The sequence below is a fragment of the Carcharodon carcharias genome, chromosome 1 (genome assembly GCF_017639515.1).
Source record: "Carcharodon carcharias isolate sCarCar2 chromosome 1, sCarCar2.pri, whole genome shotgun sequence".
In the NCBI taxonomy this organism is placed as follows: Eukaryota; Metazoa; Chordata; class Chondrichthyes; order Lamniformes; family Lamnidae; genus Carcharodon; species Carcharodon carcharias.
In genome coordinates, this window is record NC_054467.1 from 141585471 (window position 1) to 141610188 (window position 24718).

Sequence of the window (24718 nt, forward strand, 5' to 3'; positions counted from 1 at the left end):
TCCCAGGTTCCTGGCACTCGGAGGACTGCTGGAGGCCAGAACGTTACTGAGTCCGAGTCAAATGATGAGCCTCTGGACTCGGTCATGTCACAGTTGCTGCAGTTGTAAAGGCAAGCTCGAGAATCAGGAAGGGATGTCCGCTGCCCTCCTCAGATTGCAAGGCACGATGGAGGAGTCTGTCCTTCTTCAGGCTGAGGTGATAGCACCAGCATCGCAAGGCACTGAGGTCAACACTGGCAGGATGGCAGCCGCCATGGAGACATTCATCCAGGAAATCACTCCTGCACTGCTGCATGGGCTCAATTCCATCACTGCTGCCCTGGCTGGCCTCCAACAGTGTGTACGTGAGAGGGGTGCTGGTCAACTATATCTCACTACAGCTACCCCTTCCGCTCACGGAGTTAGCCAAGGGGTTTTCGGGCACCCCGTAGGGAGGAGGATCAGCAGGCGCACGCTCCAGGGCCATCCACCAAGGTGATTCTGGGAGTGACTGGCCCATCTGACTCCCCTCTTCCTGTGACCTCCTCAGATCCAGCTCCACAGGCCAAGGAGGGTGTCACTGCCACACAGCAGGACCCCGAAAGCAGGCCATGGCCCTCCAAGTCTCGGCCCTCCAGAGGACGCCCGCCAAAGTCATCACATACAGGGCGTCACAGTCAGCAGGCTGCCTCCACCTCACTGTGGATGTCCAGGGAGCACCAAGACATAGCGGCAGGGTTAGGACAGTTAAGGAGAATTAGTTACACAGCCTGGGCACGGGTGTTAATCACTTGTACATAATGATCACTATTGTCAATAAACTCACAAGAATGTCTCCCTCCCAGTGCTCCTTGTTCCGATGAGCAGTGTTCTTGTCGCTCAGATGTGAAATCTTTCTGCACATGATAAAGGCAGGTGTCTCAGTCCAGGGCCTCTTCCCTGTGCTCTGTGCAGCCTTCAGACCACAGTGATGATCCAGCCTCACACTCCCTGGAAACATTACTGTTGCCTGCAACTCGGCAGTGCTGGTCTGGTATTTGCTGCCAGAATGTAGTGGGCAGAAAACACAGAGTTCTCTCATTTTCTCTGTGTACTCTCAGCACCTTTAAGGTGGGGCTGGCCCCCATCACTCCAGCATCTGTGACCAGTGATGCTGTGCACCAGCTCCTGAAGGGCTGAGATGCTGAAGGCGGACACAGCATCAGATGCGCCTGAAGTTTCATAGCTGCATCTCTGAGATGGCCCTGATCATGGTGCGCAAGCGAGCTGCCCTCGGCCAGACAGAAGTCAGACATTCTCAGAAACTGTGAAGATCTATGGAGCATCCTCACTGCATTGCATGTCATCATCATCCTCCTGTGATCAAGTGACTATTAGGGCCTCTGCTGCATCTCAGTGACAGGAACATTCTCACAGAGGGTATTGGCGCTGCCATGAGCCAGACTGGAGTCAAACATTCATAACTGCGATATGAGGATCTATGGGGACACCTCACTGCATGTCGTCATCATCCTCCACAAACCTGGCAGCTATGAGGGCCTCCCAAGCGCACCTGCCTCATCTAGCCAGTGTGAGAGCCTCATCCCCTTCATCATCACCACCAAGGACCCCCTCAACCTCATCCCCATCAGCGTCCTCCTCATCGGAGGAGACTTGCAGCTCCTCCGTCTCCTCCTCAGTCAGCTCCTCACACTATTGCAGCGCCAGTTTGTAAAGGGTGCAGCAGATGACAACAATGCGTGACACCCTCTGTGGACTATATTGCAGGGCTCCACCAGACCGGTCCAAACACCGGAACCGCATCTTCAGCATTCCGATGGTCTGCTCCACCAAGTAGCAAGTTGCTACTATAATCGCAAGTAGCCTGCTTTACATTTTATAAATCCTTTGAGGACTAGGATGCTGCAACATTTTTGAAGCACAATAAAAATATAATGAGATTAATATTAGTCCGGTGACTGAAAATGATACCTGTTTTCCTGCACAATTCTTCAACTCTGCAGTTTGCTGAGCAGAATTCCTATTGATGCTGAATAGCAGCAAACATGGGTGTATTTTTAAAAGTGAAATAGAGGGTCAGTGTTCAAAGCATGTGGTCTAATATTAGATAAATAATGTGCTGTGCTGCCTCATCAGCCCTCTTTTTTCTGGTAAATTTTCTTCTGTTTCCTAATTCGGTGTTATCGACTTTCAGTTCAAACAAAAGTGAATGTATGATCAGTAGTAATTTTACAGAACAAGCCCAATTTCAGATCATTTGTTTATAATTAGCTAATGGTTAGAAATTCTCCACAGAGAGTCCTGCTTGGATTTTTAAAGTAAGCATGTTTTACAAGCCATTGTATTTCTTTGCTCATGTGTGGGTGAATGTATGGGCTGGATTTTGCCAAGCATATCGGGACCCTGATATTGGCATCAGTTCGGGTTGGGAACCAGTTAAGATGTCGCCTCCAGGAGACCCATCCAATTAAGGACAGCAGGCAGACCAGGCAACTGGTAGCTCCACCAGGTAAGAAGAGTGCTGCAGATGTAGATAGGAGAATGCGAGGGCACCTCAAGATGGAGGTGTCCTCTGAAGAATTATAAAACTGTAAAACAAAGAGTGCTCCAGGGCAGCTTGGCAGGAAGAGCGGGGTTGGTGGGGGTGCAGTGTGGATGGGGAAGTTGCAGAATTAAAACAGGTCTCATCAGTGCCTGGCCTGACTCCAGAAGGTCATCTCCAAGCACCTGCCGGGCTTCGACCACAGTGATGGGCCCATCCAAATGGGCGTTTAATTGATGGTAATCAGCTACCCATTGCGGCTGAGTGGGTAGCTGGTGCTGGTCACACCCTGTTTCTGGTAACAAAGACAGAATTACCTGGAAAAACTCAGCAGGTCTGGCAGCATCGGCAGAGAAGAAAAGTATTGACATTTCGAGTCCTCATGACCCTTCAACAGAACTGAGTGAATATTAGGAGAGGGGTGAAATATAAGCTGGTTTAAGTTTGGGGGGGGGGGCGGAGAGAAGTGGTGGGGGGGCGGGGTGGTGTAGTTGTAGGAACAAGCAAGCAGTGATAGGAGCAGATAATCAAAAGATGTCACAGACAAAAGAACAAAAGAACACAGAGGTGTTGAAGGTGGTGATATTATCTAAACAAATGTGCTAGTTAAGAATGGATGGTAGGGCACTCAAGGTACAACTCTAGTGGGGGTGGGGTGGAAAGACTAGCAGGGCATAAAAGATTTAAAAATAATGGAAATAGATGGGAAAAGAAAAATCTATATAAATTATTGGAAAAAACAAAAGGAAGGGGGAAGAAACGGAAACGGGATGGGGATGGAGGAGGGATCTAAAGTTGTTGAATTCAATATTCAGTCTGGAAGGCTGTAAATTGCCTAGTCGGAAGATGAGGTGCTGTTCCTCCAGTTTGCGTTGGGGCTTCACTGGAACAATGCAGCAAGCCAAGGACAGGCATGCGGGCAAGAGAGTAGGGTGGAGTGTTAAAATGGCAAGCGACAAGGAGGTTTGGGTCATTCTTGCAGGCAGACCGCAGGTGTTCTGCAAAGCGGTCGCCCAGTTTACGTTTGGTCTCTCCAATGTAGAGGAGACCACATTGGGAGCAACGAATGCAGTAAACTAAGTTGGGGGAAATGCAAGTGAAATGCTGCTTCACTTGAAAGGAGTGTTTGGGCCCTTGGACGGTGAGGAGAGAGGAAGTGAAGGGGCAGGTGTTGCATCTTTTGCGTGGGCATGGGGAGATACCATAGGTGGGGGTTGAGGAGTAGAGGGTGATGGAGGAGTGGACCAGGGTGTTCCGGAGGGAACGATCCCTACGGAATGCCTCCGGGGGGGTGAAGGGAAGATGTGTTTGGTGGTGGCATCATGCATTTTTATCCCTGTTTCTGGTAAGATTGCTTGGAGAAGGAACCATTGTGGAGAGTAATCCTGACATGAGATTCTCTCATTTTGCTCCTAGTCCCGCCTCCAAACCCATATCTGAAGGACTGGGAAATGTAGACCTGTGAGTATTTTTCTTCCCTCTTCCCTTAGTTCAGTTCCTTTTTAAATGCTGTAATATCTTCCCACTCTCAAGAAGGGTCCACAGCTAAAACTTCACCTTATCTGTTCTCTTCACAGATGCTGCCTGATATTTTCTGTTTTGTTTTATACTTTTACCACACATGGGCCAGATTGAACAGAAAACTGCTAAGGCTTAATTAGTGTTGTAAAATGCACTAAATGCCATTAGCAGCTGTACACTTAACCAATGTACAACTCAAAGGCTTGACATTGTCTTTAATGTTGTAGGAAACAACAAAACAGGACTCAGATGAAGGAGCTTCCCAAGCCAAAGATTGCCTAACAGAATTAAAGCTAATTAAAGACAGCAAATATTTATGTTTCTAAAGAAACCTGTTGCCCCCTCGCTAGTACACTTATTTTATCTTTCCTGTGATACTTGTTTATGCAGTGCTGCAATAGACACTTCACTCATGTGGTGTACCCAAGTGGCAGATCTTCATATGTGAGCTCATGCGAGCATTGCCAGGCTATTTATTGTAGCTGGCATCAGAACCGAGTCCAATCCTGTCCTTATACAATGTTTCTGCAAATCCTTTCCAGCAGCATTCATGGGAGTGGCAGCATTACTTGTGATACTCCTGTCCACAGAACTGAGGGATATGAATGCTGCCTGTACATGACTGCAAGCTACTGGCTTAATTGAATTGGCTAATTTACAGCAGACCAAGAACTGAGATTCCTGCTCTGTGTGGGATGAATTTTCCTGGTTGCTTCACGATCCTGATAGCAGCCTCAATTCTCAGACAGGAGCCTACGAGAGATCATGGCGGGTTGTCAGTTGCGATCTTCCTGGAGGTGGCCATTTAAGAAGCCATCTCTGACAGACCTGTCTAATTAAAGACAGTGGGTGGATCAGGGAATTGGGAGGCCCATTAAGAGGCCCTGCAGTGATGTGCGGTTGGCAGCAATCCAAGATGGAGGCCCCCCTGAAGAATTCTAAAATTTTGAAAAAGTAAATGTGACCACAGCTGCCAGGCCATTATTGTGAAGAGGGAACCCCTCCACATGATAGCCTGTGACTATAGCTGTGACTCTCTGACATCCGCATATCCAGTAGGGGAGATTGAAAGAAGCACTGCAGATCCCACACACCTGTCCCCACCACCAAAACCCCGGAGGTTATTTTTATTATTTCAAGGGATGTGGGCTTCGCTGGCTAGGCCAGCATTTTTATTGCCCATACCTAGTTGCCCTTGAGGAGGTGGTGGTGAGCTGCCTTCATGAACCGCTATAGTCCATGTGGTGTAGGTACACCCACAGTGCTGTTAGGAAGGGAGTTCCAGGATCTTGACCCAATGACAGTGAAGGAACTGGATACCCCTCCTTAGGATGCCCCTTGGGGTCGAGAATTACTTGCTTCCACACTAAAAATGAGTTCTCACGTGACTGAAGAGTCCAATGCGTGACCTACAGTCTCTTTCACAGGTCAGGCAGATGGTGGTAGGGGGAACAGGTGGGTGGGGTGCCCGGGTTGCCACCCGCTCCTTTCGCTGATGACATTGGCATTGTTTAGCCTTTCACGATATGACTCGAGGTGTTCAACTTCTTTCTGGGTGTTTTCCCTCCACTTTGGGCAGTGTTGGGCCAGGGATTCCCAGATGTCGGTGAGGATGTTGCACTTTTTCAAGGAGGCTTTGAGGGTGGCCTTGAAGCATTTCCTCTGCCTTCCTGGGGCTCACTTGTTGTGTCGCTCCGAGTAGAGCACTTGTTTCAGGAGTCTTGTGTCAGGCATGCGGACGACGTGGCCCACCCAGTGGAGCTGATCAAGCGTGGTCAATGCTTCAATGCTGGGGATGTTGGCCTGAACGAGAACACTGAAGTTGGTGCTGCTATCCTGCTGATGGATTTACAGGATCTTGTGCAGGCAGCACTGGTGTTACTTCTCAAGAGTTTTGAAGTGCCTGCTATTCATAGCCCACATCCCTGAGCCATATAGGAGAAGGGGTATCACTATTGCTCTGTAGACCATGAGCTTGTTGCCGGGTTTGAGGTCCTGGTTTTCAAACGCTCTTTTCCTCTGGCGGACGAAGCCTGCCCTGGCACTCTGCAGGCAGTGTTGAACCTTGTTGTCAATGTCTACTCTTGTTGACAATGGGCTCCCGAGGAATGGAAAGTGGTCCACGTTGTCCAAGGCCTCAATGCGTATTTTGATTACAGGGTGGGAGGCAGTGCGATGTGGTAGAGTTGGTAGAGGACCTTTTTTATGCAGATGTTTAGTTTAAGGCCCACGCTGTCATATGTGGACACCCTACTGCTGGGGCAATGCCTCCAGGCACCTGCTGGGCTTCGGCCTCAGAGGGAGGGGAGACCATCTGCTGCAGGACCATCCTGATGGTGGCACCAGTTTGTCCCCAAATGGGCACCTAATTGAGGTGCTGCCCCTGCTGCTGTCCAAGTAGCCTGTGTTGGTCAAATCCTGTCTGAGGAAGATTGCTTGGAGGAGGGATTGCATGTAGACTCGCCCTGTCATGAGATTCTCTATCTTTGCCCCTGGCCCCGCCTCCAAACCTGTCACCACAGGAATGGGAGAATTCAGCCCTATGATTGAGTAGCATCCCAGGTCCTACATTTAGTTTGGATAGTTAAGCATCAGTAATGGCGACCATGAAACTACTGGATTGTTGTGAAAGCCCATCAAGTTCACTAACGCCCTTTAGGGGAGGAACCTGCCACCTTTACCCTACACGTGACTCCAGACTGTCGGTAGTGTGATTGCCTCTTAACTGCCCTCTGGAATGGCCTAGTAAGCCACTCAGTTGTATTCAAGAAGGCATTTCATCACCACCTTCTCAAGAGTCATGAGGAATAAATACTGGCCCAGCCAGCAATGTCCACAACCAGTGAATGAATAAAAAAAATAGAAAAGAAAAATTTGATAATGTCTTTTCAGTGGTGTTGGTTGAAGGATAAATATTGGACAGCACTCTCCTGCTCTTCATCAGTATGTGTCATGGGATATTTTATGTTCACCTAAGAAGGCAGACAGGGCCTTTGTTTAACATCTCACCTGAAAGACGTGCTGTCCAGAATTGCAGCATTCCCTCAGTGCTTCTCTGAAATATCAGCTTACCTTTTGTGCTCAAGTGTCTGGTATGCGACTTGAACCCACAACCTTTTGACTTATAATCAACTGACTCACAGACACCCACCTCTATTGGGTCAACTATACTGCCTTTGTTTATACTTGTACCCTGTAACTATGTACATACAGTCCTTCTACACCGAACATTAATTTGTACCTCGGAGACAGGTGACTTTGACTGGATCAAGAGGACGTCGCTCAGGGCCTGGCTCCCCCAGTGGCATCGATCGTTTCCTTTTTCCCAGTCCACATGAATACTTCAGTTCATCTGTTGTAAACACAAATCTGATGAGGTAACGGAGAAGTCGACGGCCATCCTTTTTAGACGAATTAACAGCCTCATCCCACTGCTTACTAGTGATATAGACCGGGTAGTTGTTCAACAACTGTTTGTTTCCCTGAAAATTGATGAGAAACATTTGAAATGACAAAGACAGTTTAATAAAAATGAATGTGATTAAATATGAATTTGCATGAGAGTGTTCAGATGCTTCATAGGTTCCAATTTTATTCATCTCATTGCATTATATACTTAACAACTAATTCTTTGGCAGAGCTCTGATATCTAACACCACTACCTTGATATAAAACACAGTTGAATTCAGCTATGTTCCTTGCGACATAAAGAATGTGCACAAAACTGCCTCAACATGGTTTCCTGAGGAAGTATTAGAGTAGGGATTTATATCACTTGATTTCTGTGGTAAACACAGATAATCAATAGGAGATTCAGAATTGCTGTACCCTTTTGTCACTATCATAAGGCATCAATATCCATTCCTGTAAACAACAGTATATTTGATAGGCATGATAAACAAAAGCTAGACTGCCAATAAAAACAGAATTCAAAATGGAATAAGGGCTCACAATAATATGTAATTATATTTTCCTCCATACGCTCCCTGCACATGCCACACCAATTGGGAACACAGAATCAGATCTTGTACCTGAAACTCTAAGTTCCCTGCCTGCAGATGGTGATATTATTTGAACCATTCTTTAATTAGACTCTAATTAATTAGCCTTCTGACTCACTTCAAATTCTTCTAACTGATTAGATGTGAAAATCTAAGTGATTGGCCAGAATTTCTCATATCTACTGCTTGGATTCTCTATTTAATATAGGATATTAACCAGATAAGAATTTAAAAAGTAAAGGCACGTTACCCTATAATTTTTTTTAACTTCAGAAACACTTGTTGAATTATTTGGCATATAGAAGGTTCACAGAGAAACACATCATATTGAAGATATCTGGTTCTCTCTAGTTGTGTTACATTTATATATCAATGGAGTGTTTTCTGTTCATGGCAATCCACCTTGTACATTCCCAGAGCAGGAAGAAGAGACCGGCTACTGTCCAAGGTGTAGGGCTGGATTTTCACTACCAAGATGGATGGCTCAAGTCAGAAATTTCCCAGCTTGCCGCAACTGCCTCAGTAGAAAGTGCCCTGACTGGCGCAATCTTTGCCATGGTGGGGGGGCGGGGGGGTGCAGAGAGGGAAGAGGGGAGGGGGGAGGGGAGTGTGGGCTGCAAGATGGAGTTGGGCCTGTGGCCCATGGAAGCAGATCAGAGGCAGCCACAAGGCACCCGAGCGGTGAGGCGAGTTGGTTGGAAGGACTGCCTTGGTTTTCTAGGACTTCATCTCGGTTGTTTGGTTGCATTTTAGGCCCTCCAGGCCTCACCTCTCACACCCCATTACCCCCCTGACCCACTCTCTCTGCCACCTCCATGCCCCAGGCCAACTCATTGTCAATACATACTCTGCCACCTGCCCCAAATGGCTTCTTATACCCTCCATGCTAACTCATGGCCTCATTTTACATGCTTGACTGAGAGCCTAGATTTATAAAAGGATTGTCTGTGGGAGTCTTGTTTACACAGCTGGAAAGAACTGTTGACTTTGCTTTATTCATATCTTTGTAAGGTTATAAGTTATTTTTCTGTGATCCCTTTTGTCAATGTCTCAGTGTTTATTTGCACAAGATTATTGGGTTGGAAGTGTTTAAAGCATAAGTTATTGATACTTAAATGGTCTGTTTAATTAACACATTTTTAGTGTTATAGGAACACCAGTTTTTTTTCCAAATAATTATGCTTGGTTGTTTTTTTTCCTAACAGATACACACATGCCATTGTTACTTAAGGGTTCATTGCTTCTGCACACGGATATACTTGCTGAATAGGCATGGAAAGGCCATGAGCTTGCATGGGGGCTGTAAGGGGCCATAGGGATGGGTGGGGGACATGATATGGTATGGAGGGGGGGTACGGTGATATGGTAGGGGCATGGATAAGACCTTTTGAATTTACTTTGATTCACAAATCCTCTGAGGTTCATGAACCACAAGTCATGGAGAAGCTGGCCCAACCTCACGACAACTGTGGGAACCTGGGGACACCTACCCTACCAATGGAGTCAGCCATGTTGGAGGTGCAAGAGTATGGCTTATCCCATGCTCCCAAAAATTGGGGATGCTGGGAATCCCAGAATCGGGTTCCACCCATCATTTTTAAATGGCTCCAAGACTGTGAAAATCCAAGCCATAATGTTGTATTAATAGAACCGCTCAGTACAAATCAAAGTACTTCATCTTGAAGCTATGCAGGTTGCTAGGCAGACTGCATCTGGAATACTGTGCCTTGTATTGGTTCCTTCACATCTGGCCTGGGGAAAAGGTCTGGAGGAAAGCAACAAGAACAGCTTCTAGTTTAAAGAACCTCAGGTACTCAGATAAGTTCAAGAACCTTGATACATTAGAGTAGCATAGACTTAAAAGTGACCTGTTGGAGGTTTATAAAATAATTAAAGCACTGGTTAGTGAAACTATTGATATATTATTCCAGTTTAACAGACTGGGGAGGACCATGGAATATAAATTTAAACTATGTGAAAATAGGAATAGATCAGATGTCCTTTTCCCCAAAAATAGTGAGCCTCTGGAATGTATTACAGGCTGTTGTGTTGGGTTCTGATTCTATGCCTTCAAGGAAGAGCTGCAACAACCCTTGACTGCAGAAGATGTCACTTCAAATAGCTGGGAAAAAGTGAAGTTGTTCATTTTGGCAGGAAAAATAAAAAAGCAGAGTATTACTTAAACGGAGAGCGACTGCAGAATTCCGAGGTGCAGAGAGATCTAGGTGTTCCCATGCATGAGTTACAAAAAGTTAGTATGCAGGTACAGCATGTAATCAAGAAGGCTAATGGAATGTTATCCTTTATTGTGAGAAGAATTGAACATAAAAGTAAGGACCGTTATGCTTCTGTTATGCAGGACCTCAGTGAGATCACATCTCGAATACTGTATGCAGTTTTGGTCTCCTTATTTAACGAAGGATGTAAATGAGTTAGAGGTGGTTCAGAGCAGGTTTGCTAGATTGATACATGGAATGAGCGGGTTATCTTCTGAGGAAAGGTTGGATAGACTGGGTTTGTTTCTCTGGAATTTAGAAGAGTGAGGGGTAATTTGATTGAAGTATACAAGATCCTGAATGGTCTTGACAAGCTGGATGTAGAAAGGATGTTTCCTCTTGTGGGTGAGTCCAGAACTAGGGTACACTGTTTTAAAATTAGGGGTCGCCCTTTTAGGAAAGAGATGAGGAGGATTTTTTTCTCTTAGAGGGTTGTGCGACTTTGGAATTCTCTGCCTCAGAAGGTGGTGGAAGCGGGGTCACTGAATATTTTTAAGGTAGAGGTAGATAGATTCTTGTTAGGCAAGGGAATCAAAGGTTATCTGGGTTAGATGAGAATGTGGAAATCGAAACACAAACAGATAAGCCACGATCTTAGTAATGACGGAGCAGGCTCGAGCGGCTGAATGGGCTACTTTTGCTCCTGTTTCACGTGTTCAAATGTCTATAAAAAGGTCTTTATAGCTAACACTTTCTCCTGGTGGTCAAAAAGGAAATTTTCAGGGTATTTTTACTTTTATTGGCTTTGGTTCTTATCTCATTTTTTTGTAATCGCAGGAGATTACATGGCTGCGAGGGAAGGTGGGGTGGGAGGAAGGAAGTATCTAAGAGATGTTGCATGTAGCTCAGTAGGTCTCACGAAGAGATTCTGAGTCTTGTATAGTTTAATGATCAGTGTTTATTAACTATTCCTCCTGCTACTCCTTTTCCCCCGCCCCTCCTTAATTCTCGGTGTTTACAGGTTCAGGTGGCCTGGAGGCTTTATAATTCTTCCAGATCTTGTCTTTACAACAGTTGGAGGAGTGGTAGACTCTGTTGTACTGGGTAAACCTTGATGAATAGCAGGTTGTTTTGGGTTTGGTCGTTCTGGTGTTTGTTCATCCTATTCAATTTCTCTTCAATGTATACTCCAGTTCCTCCCCACCATACCTTCTGGAGTACTGACAAAACATGACCGTGGCTGGTCATCATCTCTCTGGACAATAGTGCTTTCTCTATCAAGGTGCTTAACCCAGACTCTGTTGTCCTTGTGTAAATGTGGCAGGTCTCTAGTGCTGTACATTTTGTTGTAGGCAGAAGCCTGCTTCTGCCTGTAGGTCTGCTCGCTGTCCTGCTTTGGTAATCTTTGGCTGCCAGCCGCTGGTATTAGTTTCTTTGACTGGATGGAAAGCTGTGTGAGGAGCTTTCTGACCATCAGGAGTTCAGATGGGACCAAGCCGCTTGTAGTGGGGTGGGCCTCTAGGTTAACAGTGCTGTTAGGAAGTCGTCATTATTCCTCAGGAGAGCTTTTATGGTGCAGACCCCTCTTTCTGCCCTACCGTTCGACTGTGGGCATCTTGAGTAGCTGGTACGATAGTGGAAGCTGCAAGTGTTGGCAAATTAGGTGGAATATTCATTTGCAAATTGTGGATTATCTGGTCAAGGAGGCTATGGCTTGCGAACATCTCCGTCAACGCTCTCAACAACGCCTTTGTGATTATCGTGTACAATTTCTCCACCTCAGTCCATCAGGAGAAGGAGTCCACTACAATGAGGAAGGATCTTCCATTGAAGACAAATACATCGATGTCCAACTGCTCTCACAGCCTTGTTGGGAATTGTGTGGAGATAATGGGCTCCCTCTTGTCCTGCTTGTGTAGCGCACACAACTGGCAGTTCACTATCATGTCTTCAATTGTCCTTGAAATACCTGGCCACCACATTGCGGATTGGGCCGTGCCCTGTATTTGGTAATGTCCAGGACTGATCTCCAGCTGAAGGGAGGCTGGAATGACCAGCCATTTGTTGTGTGTCAGCAGATCGTTGATGATGGTAAAGTGCTTCCGCTGTTCAAACCTGGTCTTCATGGTACTATCGCTCGTTCTCTGCTGTGGCTACCCTTGCTAACAGTAATGGCGAATGTGGGCACACTCCTTATCTCACATTTGTTCCTGGCGGATTGGCTGGAGCTTTCCTGTAGTAGCCAGCAGGTGTCTCCACATAATTGGGCATATAATTTGAGCTCCTCGTTCAGGTTGCCATCATGGACCATAACTTCCAAGCTCCCCAGCATCAGATTGGAGGGGTACCCCAAGGATGCATTGGGGAATCCCTCTCGGAACTTCACAGGTAAGGGTTTGCATGGCAATTGCCCAGAAGTACAAACTTTCTCTGGGCGATTGCCCTGCACTGGGAACCATCCAAAAATGCGATTTAAAATGCAGACTTTGGATGGTTCCGACAGGGTTACGCCAATAGTTACCCAGAAAATGTTAGAAGAATTAAAACCTCTTCTAACTATTGGGTACCAATTGTAAAAACCCAGACCGATGCCTCCCCAGGGGACTCTCCCACAACTCCCTACCCCTCAGGGGGCTCGCCCACTCCTGACTAACCACCAGCCCATGGTATTCCCAACTCCTGGCCCCCCATGGGACTCCACCAGACTGCATGAGACTCCTCACCCGACCACCCTTGCCCCATGGGCCCAACTCTCACACCCGACCCAATTGGAATCCCCACCCCCGAGACCCAAACGGACCCATAACTCCCCCCAACCGATGTCCGACCCTCCAAGATTCTCAAAATTCCAAACACCCCACTCCCTCCCAACGTCCAACCCTCCCAACTCCCCGCATTTCCAACCCCTCCAAGCCCCTGAAATTCCAAACACCCCACCACCCCGAATGTCCTCCCACCCAATACTCTGAATGTCCAACCCCCCCAAGTCCCAAATGCCCTACCCCCCTCACGCCCCAAATGTCCCACCGCACCCCACATTCCCCAAATATCCGACACCCAACACCCGCAAATGTCCCACCCGCTCACACCCTTGCAGGTCCGACCCCACCACAACCCTGATTGTCCGACCTCCCCACGCTTGCCGATTGTCCAACCACCCTCCAACACCTCCTGAATGTCCTATCCATCCCACACCCACCGGATGTCTAAGTTCCCCCACACTCTTCCGATGTCCGAACCCTCCAGCCCCTCACCCCCTAATGCCTGGGTACTCCACTCCCACCCGATGTCGGACCACACCCCCCCAGCCCCTCCGCCCATCCCCACCCGGCCTCTGAACATCCCACACCCCCAAATCTCATCCACTTACCTTCTCCCTGGCCTGTCAATTTCAAGGGGACCTTTAACCTTACCTGCTTTACGGCAACTAGTGCTGTACAAAAGGGGGTGTGTCCTTCTTCAGTTCGACGGAGCTGAACTGCGATGCTGGGCTTCAGGGACAGCTGTGCTGCCTGTCTCGCCCAGCCTGAGTCCGAAGGTCGGGCATAACAGGCGGGTAAAAAATTTGGCATATGTAAGTGGGCATGGAGTGGCAAACTGCACTGATTGCCGCGCCAAGGAAGTTATGGCCCTGTGTTTCATTGGAAGGTCCACTGTGGCCTGAAATGTGTGTCCGCTGTTTTTTGTTTTTTCTGTTGTGAATCCTATGAGGCATAGATGAAATCTCTGGATTCTGGGGAGATTCTTTGCCAGCTCCTTCTCATCCAGCAACGAGATCAGTGGCTTAAGGTCTGCTTCAATGGTCAATAATGTAGCCCGAAAACACCTCACACGCCCACATGACTGATTGAGGTGTAACTTGTCACTGTGTCTGACAATCCTCTGGATGTGTAACACACTGGCTGGCGACACCTATCCAGTTGTTCCTGATGTAAGACTGCTCCGTGGCCTTTGGGTGAAGCATCAGCTGCTAAGGTGGTGGGCAGCGATGGGTTTTGGCGGGCCAGGATGTTGGTTGACAGCAGCATGGCTTTAATGCAACCAAATGCTTGCTCTTGGTGTGTGCGCCAGCACTATGCCTGGTCTTTCTTGAGAAGGTACTGCAGGGATTCTGTGACCTGTGCCAGGTTGGATAAAAATTCTGCTAACTGGTTCAACATACCCAGGAATCTCTGAAGGTGTAGAATTGAGGATGGGGCTGGGAACTCGCTGATAGCTTTTGTTTTCTCTGGGTCTGCCATGATGCCTTTGTTACTGATGATGTGTCCGAAGAACCAAATAGAGGCCTTGGAGAATTTGCATTTCTCATTCAGTGTCAACCCTGCTTCCTGCAAGCATCCTAGGACCACTGTGAACCTTTTGTCATGCTCTTCCACTGTTGTGCCATGGACCAAAACATCATCCACATGGCAGATGATATGCTCCAGGCCCTGCAAAATGGCAGACATCACGCTTTGAAAGATTTCTGGAGCGGAGGTAATCCTGAACAGTAAGTGGTTGAAGCAGAATCTGCCAAAGGCGGTGATGAATGTAGTCAGAAATCTGGACTTTCTGTCTAGTGGAAGCTGCCAAAAACTACTGTTAGCATTTTAAAACACTGTGCTTCTAGAGAGTTTGGTCAGGCTGCCGGGTGGACTTCTCTTGACACAGCTCAATAAAGCTGTGGCAAGTCGACACAAAAAAGGATGGACCTGTTTGGTTTTGGGACTGAGGCCATCCTGGAACACCATTCAGTTGGCTGAGTGATGGGGAGGTGACACCCATTTTTGTCATTTGTCCAGCTGTTGCTATGCTTGCTTCATGAGTGGATGGGGAGTTTCTCATGGCGTGAACAGGCACATGGCATTTGCATCCTCCCTCAGTGTAATCCTGTATGCAGTCCTCAGTATCCCCAATCCAGTAAAGAGTTTCAGGAACTCCTTTCTGAATTTGGAACCAGATCCTTGCTGGTAGACCTTGTCAATTTTCTGTAGGAGATTGAGGTCAAAACAGGCTTTTTGGCTTAAAAGGGAAGATTCTTGGTTGTGGTCGATGAACAGGGTCTCTCACATTCTTGTCTTTGTACCTGAGTGTCACCTTCAGCATACCTTTCACCGGGAGTTTGATGCTGCTTGCTCCACACAGCTGTGTTGTGTTATGGGTGGCATCAGTTGTTGTGTCACCAGCCATGGTTCCTTGTCCCAGAGGACTGTAACACTGGCTCCTGGTGTCCAATTCAAAGTTTGTGAGATGACCATTAATTGAGATGTTCACCTTCTAGAATGAAAATCCATGATGTTTGATCTCACCCAAGAAGCATGGTTGTGTTTCTTCTTGGTGCGCTACCTCAGATCATGAATTGTCTTGGGATCAGGTGTGTGTCCGGTCGTGTTTGCTTCACATAACTTTCCAAAGTGTCCAATGTGGTTACAATTAAAACACAGTGCTGAGAGAGCTGGATATTGATCACATCTGTGGTGTCGCTTGGCTCCACAGCGCTGGCTTGGTCATCTAGTGGTTGGTTAGGGTTTTGCTTCCCTTGGCCTGGAGTGTTCCTCTACTGTTTTACAAGCTAGGCATTAGGGGTTGCTCTGTACCAAAGCTTGCCTTCACCCTAAAGATGGATCTGTGCTGTTAATAGATATTGGATTGCCTGATAATCTGAATGGCTTTTGCAAGGGTGAAACCTTCCTTAGCTTAAAGCATGATGGAGAGTGGATCGTCTGCTGGTCCAACTACAGTTCTGTCCCTGATTAGCTCTGATTTCAGGTAACTGTAGTCACATTATTCAGTCATTCTGTACAGCTTATTAATGAAAGAGTCAACATGTTCTCCTGGCTTCTTGCTTGTTGGATACATTTGTTAAACTTTGCTCTTTCAAGGATCTTGTTACTGCTCAAATTAAAATGTATTAAATGATCTTAAAACTTAGCCAAATTTTGCTGATGATTCATTGATTCCTTGTTTAGCTATCATATGGTTGGATATTGGACCTACCAAATAAAGCAGTGTGTTAACCTGTTCATCTTCTGTCTTTTTTTCTAGACCTGAAGCAATCATGTATCTAAGGAATCTCTTTCAGCAACATCCCAATTTTGTGACTATCCTGGGCTTTGGATGAGTCTAAGCTGGTCTGGTGAGGTAGATTTTTGATCCATAGTCATTTAAAATTACAAGTGTGTATAGCTTTAAATGCTGTCAGGGAAGCCAAAATGGCACTGCAGTAGGCTTCTTCTCAATGAGGATTCCCATGCTTGTCAGCTTTGGTGGGGTCCCGCAGTAATAGTGTTCACAATTTCTGTGTTTTAAAGTTTTCAGCACTGAGTTTTCCCCACAGTATCTAAGTACTTTCAGGTTGTGAAACCATTGATTCATGGCTTTTGCTGAGTTTTGTAACTGCCAATTATTTTTTTAAATTATATATTTTTCGACAGGAGTGAGCTAGGCCACGACGTGGTCAAGTGCCAACTTGGGACTTGGTCTGTTTGTGATGCATTTTAAAATGGCAACTCTGACTGCTGCTGACTTAAAAGCTTTTTTTAAACTCGTTGTGGCCAAGAACTTAAGTTTTTTTTTAGCTTACCCCTGCTAAGTCTTCTCCCTCTGCACTCTTTGGTTATTGAAGTTGGACTTCCATGGGATTCAGTGGAGTCTTCCGCTGCAGTGTGGAATTTTATTTCTGCCTTCTGCTTCTAATCCTGCTTTGGAGTTTTTTTCTGACGATCTCCTCTGGGCATTCACTTCAGGTATTTCTCATCAGATGGGAATGTTGCTTTCTCAATCTTGCAGGTTTTATATTTCTTTTCCAGCTTCTGTGAGCTTCTGGGTTGTTCCGATATCTGCCACCATGTTGTAAGATGTTTTGTGTAGTTCGGTAGGTCTCACAAAGAGGTTTTAGGTCTTGAATAGTTTAACAGTAAGTGTTTATTAACTACTCATAAGTATGTACATATATCAGCAGAAAGTTGAAGCTAGGAGCTGCCTCCATGCTTGCTTCTACACACATCTCTGTCCAGTTTAAGACAGCCCTCCAGTCTTGGGTCATGTGTTCCTTTACATCACAGCACAGGCAGTACTGTGCCCAATCCCACATTAACCCATTCATTTCCAATCCTTACACTACAGATACTGCAGCCATCAAAGTATGGGGTGGCTATATGGACCAGCTGGTTTTCTCCTGCCTATAAATTTTGTATGTCTGTATAGACCCATAAATCAAACATTAAACTATGCAGCTGAATGTGATGTATCTTTAAGATAAAATGTTTAAGGTTAGCATTTCCATTCTACCCTGTAACTATTTAACATGGAATTTATGTCAATGTGCCTGAACAAAAAATGAGCTTTGGTTCCAACAGTATGGGTGTGATTGACCAGTTTCTCATAACTACTGCTGGGTTAAGTTGCTGCTGAGAGCAGGGTGAAACAAATGACATAAATTAATGCAAATGTACAAAATATTGCACCAAACAATAAACCATATACAGCTCTGCAACCTTCAGGAAATCAAACCCGTACTATCAAATACTACAACTCCTTAGTCATTAAAGGTATATCTGGTAATTATTATATGCATGACCACAATTTTAGTTTCCATATAAAATATAGAATAAAAGACCCAAACCTTACACTAGCTTAATGCAATGCAGAGGGAAGAGGAAATTAAAATCAACAGAAAGGAAATACTAATGATGTAATCTCAATGCTAGGCACCAATGTCAAATGAGCTGTTTCTCACTAAAGCACAAAAAGAACTTCTCAGGAAGGACCCCTTCCATCGAAAAGTACCTCTGTTGGCTGCTCCTCTGAGACTGGTTGAATTGGTTGATTGTGATGCTGGAGTACAGTCTTATAATAATCAAGAACAGCCTGGCAGGGCACTGCATGAAAGAAAATCATTTCAGATAAGCATCTAACACAATCATAGCATATATCTTAATAGAATGAGTCACTATTCAGCATTAAGGAAAGCAGGGTTCTCATGCAAGTTGGTTTATGGGTCTTTTACTTCAATAATTAAAGTATGGCAACCATAAGAATCTCTCACTCACTGTGAATTCCAAAAACATTGAACTCTCAGCGAAGGAAAAGTTCTTGGCATAAAACTGCTAAGAGTATGTATGCACTGGCTGGCCTTGTCTGAATTCAATCAGCAAATGCAACGTTCTTCCATTATTTACAGTAACATTGCTTGATGATACAGAGGGGAAGGAGAAATCCAGTCCATAGTAAGTCATATAAACTAATAATAATTTGCACCCTTATTTTTTTCTTGCACTTTTGAAGATCAACAAAATAGTGTCACTACTGTCACAGTGTATAGACAGAAAGTGTGCTTGACCACTGCGAGTTCATATATCTAAGCATTAATGTATGTAATCAGAGCTGTACTCAGAGTCCTGAAATTTTCCCTCACAATAAGGATTTTATGCTGAAGATCCTAGGAATTGCAATTTGCAATTTTAATAAATGTGAGAATGAAAGCTGGTGTCAAGAATATTGTGCAGAGTTGCCCAAGGCCAAAATTCCCATTCTGACTCTAAAATAATCAGTGTAAATATGAATACAAATTAACCGCTAGCATTCAGAGTATGAGGGAACAGTATTAGAATAATTAAGGCAGATTACACACACCTGGAATACGATCCAAGGTTTTCCTTAGCTCCTCATTTTCCTGTTGGAGTACAACCACTTCCTGTTCCAACTCTTGGCACCTCTGACAGTAGCCATCCTCTTCTTCCTCCTCAGGGAATGTAGATGATGGATGGACATGAGATTCTGATGTTGTTGGGGATGTCCACCCTCCCAGAGTATGGGTAGGAGATATGGAAAGTGGATCCATTTCTGTCACATGGCTGCACTCACTCATTCCCACAGAACTCTGTGAAGGCCGCCCCCCGGCAAGTAGGTAACTTTGAAGAGAATCGGTAAACACACGAAGCAAGGCTGAGGTCTGATGCCTCTTTTGCACATTCTGTAATTCCACCTCTGAATTGTCTGATGACCGTGGCTGCATTTGGGCACCTTTGACAAGCTGACACTGTCCTGTGTGGTCATCATAACATCCACTCTCTTTTTTCACACAAGAAATTATTTGAGGTTGGTTGGCGTCCAGAAGTTTTCCACTGTCCTTTAGGAGAGTCAGGACTCGACTGCATTGCTGTGCAAAGGCATCAAGTATTAAGCGACTCTCTGTAGTGGAGCGGAAACACACATTATACTGTGCAAAAAAATGTACTTTGTTCATGAAAATTATGAAAGTATATTACATTAAGTGCATCAATTTCATCCAACACTGGATGTTACTCACTACATTTACAATTATAGTCAATATTTGCAACGTTCATCACATGGCAAACATATATTCTGAGGGGTTTTTCACAAATTCCAGCCTCTCGTTGCACTATGGCTGATCATCAGTAGCACTTCACAACTGATGGAAAAGATTTATATATAACCTTCCCAAATTGAAAAGCTTTGCCAATATAATTCCTGCATCTTCCTAGTGAAACTGGACAAACACATAACAGCTCTGCTGCAACACTCTAAACATCCACTGTTGTCACGTTAGTCAGAATTACTTTTGGAGCACACACAGGACTTAGTTTCGATTAGTAATTGATGCTTGTAAACATTTCAGAGCTCTATGACAAGCATATTGTGCACTGTATTGGCAAACTCACCACACTGCTTTCTCTGCTGTGGCACAGCAAATATCAAATCTTTTGCTGATTGCCGTATTTACTAGAATTATATCATAACGAATCTCATATACAGTCCACTCCTCCTATTTCAAAGTCACAGTTAAATTTTTGGATAACTTATTTTTATTGCAAAAAGTAACTTTAAATTGCCAGGAGGCAGTAGCTGTTTCTATTTAAGTGATATATTACACAAGTAGTGCCGGGTACAGGTGGGCCATCATTCAGCTGTATTGGTTAGTTGATTTTCATAATGTACAGTAAAGAAAGGTTTCTGTCACATTTTTGCTAACTGCTTATCGAAAGATGGAAATTAACTCTTTAAATTATAGATGTGTTACTAAACAAGAACATGATTCTATGATTCTATAATCCAACTTTATACTGTATTAGGTCACATGCGGGTGAGACCATCTTTTCTTGGAATGACTCCAGGTCCGGATGGAGTGGCATCAGCTCCTGGTCGAGTGACTCCAGGTCCTGTTGGAGTGACACCAGCTCCTGTTGGATTGACTCAGCTCCTGTTGGATTGACTCAGCTCCTGTTAGATTGACTCAGCTCCTGTTGGATTGACTCAGCTCCTGTTGGAGTGACACCAGTTCCTGTTGGATTGACACCAGTTCCTGTTGGACTGACATCAGTTCCTGTTGAATTGACCTCAGCTCCTGTTGAAGTGACACCAGCTCCTGTTGGATTGACTCAGCTCCTGTTGGAGTGACACCAGCTCCTGATTGAGCTATTATGGCTCCGAATGGAGTGACACCAGTTTCTGATCAAGTGACACTAGCTCCTGATTGAGTGATGACCTCATGTCAGAGTAAAGCCAGCTCCTGGTGCACAAGTCTTGCAGCTGTATTAAGAAAGTGAACTTGCAGACCTAAGTCAATGCCCACAAGCGTACTTCTAGAAAGTTAAAGAGAATTTGTAAAAAATTCTTTCATGCGATGTGGGTGTTGCTGGCTAGGCCAGCATTTATTGCCCAGCTCTAATTGCCCTTGAGAAGGCGATGGTGAACCACCTTCTTGAACCGTGGCAGTCCATGTGGTGTAGGTATGCCCACAAATGTTGCAAATACACAGCAGGTTTGACCATATTTGGAAAGATAAAAGGCATGTTAAGTCTTGAATATAAACCCTTTGTCAGCTGGAATTAGGAAGATAAGTGAGCCCGTTAATGGAGCTGGACAAGACAAAAGGAGGAAGTATCTAGAGTTTTATTTGCTTGTACTGTTTCTACTTGTCACTGTGAGGAATGCCAACCTTGGAAAAGCTCTGCTTATCTCTCAGTTGCTGAAACTCAAATGTAAGCTTTACAAATAAAGAGAACCTACAGATGCTGGAAATTTGAACTAAAAACAGAAAGTGATAAGAACCTGCAGTGGATGAAAAAGGAATAAGACAGCATAACATATTGGGACCTTTGATCATTACTGTTACACCTCTCAACATTGATTTGTTTTCAAGTGTTCAAACGTGAAAGTGAAAGCTGCAGACATTTCCTTACATGTAACTGAGCTAAACACAAAAATATTTCAATGTATGGCTATCAAAAATAAGAATGTAAACTTCACTGTATATTATGCAAAGAGACCAACTGGAGGAAAGTAGCCAAAATTCATTAGCGAGCAGTGCAGTTGTTATTCTCATTGCACTTTTACTTCTGGTCCAAAAGCACTTCAATTTAACAAGCCAGCTTTATCTTTTCTCCATCTTGTCATATCATCATTTCCTGTTTGCAATTCTAACGGTATTTGAAACTTAATGGTTTCAGAAAACATCTCAAAAATATTTGCAGCAATTAGTTCAAAAAGGTATGAGAGTTTAGGCTCGGCCATACACAGGTGTTGCCTATTTTATGCTGAGGGAGATGACTGAATATTTTCAATACTGCCTTTAATATTGGCAGTTCTCAATCAATACTATCAAGAATGTTCCTTTTAACCTCAAATTAGCCTCAAGCTCTGAGCAATAGGTTTGTTTTTCTTGTCTTCAGCCTTATATGACAGTACTGCAAGGTTTTAATTTTCTTTTAAGCAGCTTTTAACATTGTTACACTTAGCCGACTTTTATTACAAGAGCCCATCATCGTCATAAGGAAGAGCTTGGGAAAAACTTTAGAAAGAAAGAATTTATATAACGTTTTATCACATCCCTCAGGACATCCCAAAGTGTTTCATATAAACTTAATTATTTTGATGTGCAGTCAGTTTTGCTACATAAATAAACGTGGCTATGATTTTGTGGAGTGAGGTAGAAAAAAATGACATGGATAACTAGGTAATTTTATATATAGGATTGGAGGCTCATTAAATGTACAACATAATGTCAAAGTATACAGAAAATACACAATAAATTTCAGTGTCAGTAAGATTCCTACCCACAAAAAACAATTTCACCGTTGTCACATTTTTAATAAAGTACAGATGTTCCCATAAACCTTTTGGACATTTAATTACTTTTCTTCTTTAGCTGTGGTATCTGATTGAAAAAAGACCAATTTTTTTGCCAAATGCACAACACTTCAGATAGTTTTGCATAGAGTATCCTGGCTACAGTTATTCTGCTTTAAACATTTGGAACATACAGCACTGATTGGCTGTCATTGATGTGATGATTCATAAATATGCATAAGGTAGTGCGCAGGCATGTCTGACATTCTTTCATCAGCTGAAATAGATATGATACAAAAGGTCTGAGGCTGGGGTTAGATTTGCATACAGATGAGACTAATAAAACCTCATAAAATTGTCACAATCTCATAAGGTAATATTAAACTTACAACCACTTGGAATCATCTTAAACATCATTTTAACATGGTTTGTTTGCCAGTTTTCAAAATGGTGACAGAAACAGAAGAAAACAATTTGTCATTACCTAATACTGTGCCTTTAACTGTAACCTCATAAGAGTATCACCATCCTTCCAAAACAACATTCTCTACCTTTCATTTGCATAGCAAGCACTGCAGAATTTATATGCAGAGCCAGAATGAGACACGAACCAAATTAGAAATGCAATTCAATTGAAAATCATTTCTCTAAGTAAATTAAGAAGGTTTGGACTCAGGGACACATTATCTTCCAAGTGACTGGTTATATGTACAGAATTGCAGCAATAGAAAAAAAATGATGTTTTGGTTCTTTTTGTGTGACTTTTTATAATCCTCAAGATGAGGTACGCCACTGATAAAACACTTTCCATTTAGGGAACTCAGTGTTAGCATCAAGAATTGTCACAATAAGTCTAACAAGGTTGGTCGCAGAGTAAAGCCCCTTCTGTTCTGTTCAAACAACGTGCCTGCACCCCAAGCACACAATATCATCTCTTGTTGCAAGAGTGTGACATTTTTCCATTTCCTGTGGAAGCCAACCTGCATTGTCTCTGAGAAAGATTATCAATTTAGTGTCAGTTAGTGCCATATTAGGGACAAAAACAAAAAAACTGCGGATGCTGGAAATCCAAAACAAAAACAGAATTACCTGGAAAAACTCAGCAGGTCTGGCAGCATCGGCGGAGAAGAAAAGAGTTGACGTTTCGAGTCCTCATGACCCTTCAACAGAACTGAAGGGTCATGAGGACTCGAAACGTCAACTCTTTTCTTCTCCACCGATGCTGCCAGACCTGCTGAGTTTTTCCAGGTAATTCTGTTTTTGTTTTCCATATTAGGGACAGTTTAGTGCAGTGAATGCATGCCCATTAGGACTTACGCTGTCCAAACTTATTCCAGGCTTACAAACACTACAAAGAGCAATTGCCTCATCACATTTTAATTATTCTAAAGTATTCTAAAGTACTAGAAGATATGTGGCCAAGCTGGAAAGGGATTCTTAGAATGCATCAATTAAACTGTATGTTGCTCATTGAACACGAAGGACGCAGTTTGAATCATGTTTCTGAGTAATGAAGCAGGATAGTAAATGACCTGAAAATATTGACAATAAACTCATTTGGATTCACGTTCAAAATCGATTTTGTATAAAAAGGGAGTTAAAGGTAAAGGTGTTAGAGTGGAAATTAGCTCATTTCAATGGCATGAAAAGAGCCTAACCCAGAATAGTTGGTTGGAAAGTGTCCAGATCAAACAGTGAACCTGCAATTGGAAATATTTGCACAAGAGATTGATAAGGTACCAGTTAAACACATTCTGACTAGGTGTAAAGGCAGCATGTCAAATTCGGGGATTCCATGGGTAAATAGAAGAGGTTTGAGTGAACAAAAAAGTTTTGTAAAAAGACCTGTGATAAAAGGAGGATAATATAGAAGAAAGTTGTGTAAAATTAAATAAATGTATAGAAAGATTCAAAGGGAAATTACAAGAACAAGGTGGGTGTACGAAAGAAGATTGGCAGTTAGCATAAAGGTTAGAAATAAAAGTGAGGGAATGGTAGCAATATTTAATGTGTATCTTACATAGGCTCTAAAAGAGGAAATTCCAAGTAGAACTATAGGAGCACATTAGGAGAATGTGGAAGAGCCACTGGTGGGAAAATGGTACTTGGGGGGTGATAGCAGAGCCACTAACTATCATTTTCAAAAAAGTCTTCAGAAGCAGGAATTCAGCCAAAAGACAGAAGGGTGGCAACATTACATTCCAAGCAAGAAGGATGGAAGGGAAACTATAAGCCCTGGCTGTGTGCAACTTTTGAAGTTCAAAATTCAGGATGAATTCAGTGAACACTTTGACAATTGTTAATTAATCATAGACAATCAGAATTGATTTGTAAAAGGCAGGTGTACCTGACTAATTCAATTCATTTGTTGAGGGAATCACTAAGTGTGT

At 44.0% G+C, this 24718-nt stretch overlaps 1 protein-coding gene across 1 annotated transcript in view; it reads right to left on the bottom strand.

The window, feature by feature from the left end:
* Positions 1 to 24718, bottom strand: part of LOC121275396 (BEN domain-containing protein 4) — a 36146-nt gene that overhangs the window by 5410 nt on the left and 6018 nt on the right. Inside the window, exons 2-4 of the mRNA XM_041182954.1 lie at positions 18873 to 19458; positions 18027 to 18118; positions 7284 to 7524 (exon numbers count right to left, since the gene is read on the bottom strand). Of these exons, the coding sequence (XP_041038888.1) occupies positions 7284 to 7524; positions 18027 to 18118; positions 18873 to 19458 (919 nt within the window). The remainder of the gene's footprint in view (positions 1 to 7283; positions 7525 to 18026; positions 18119 to 18872; positions 19459 to 24718) is intronic.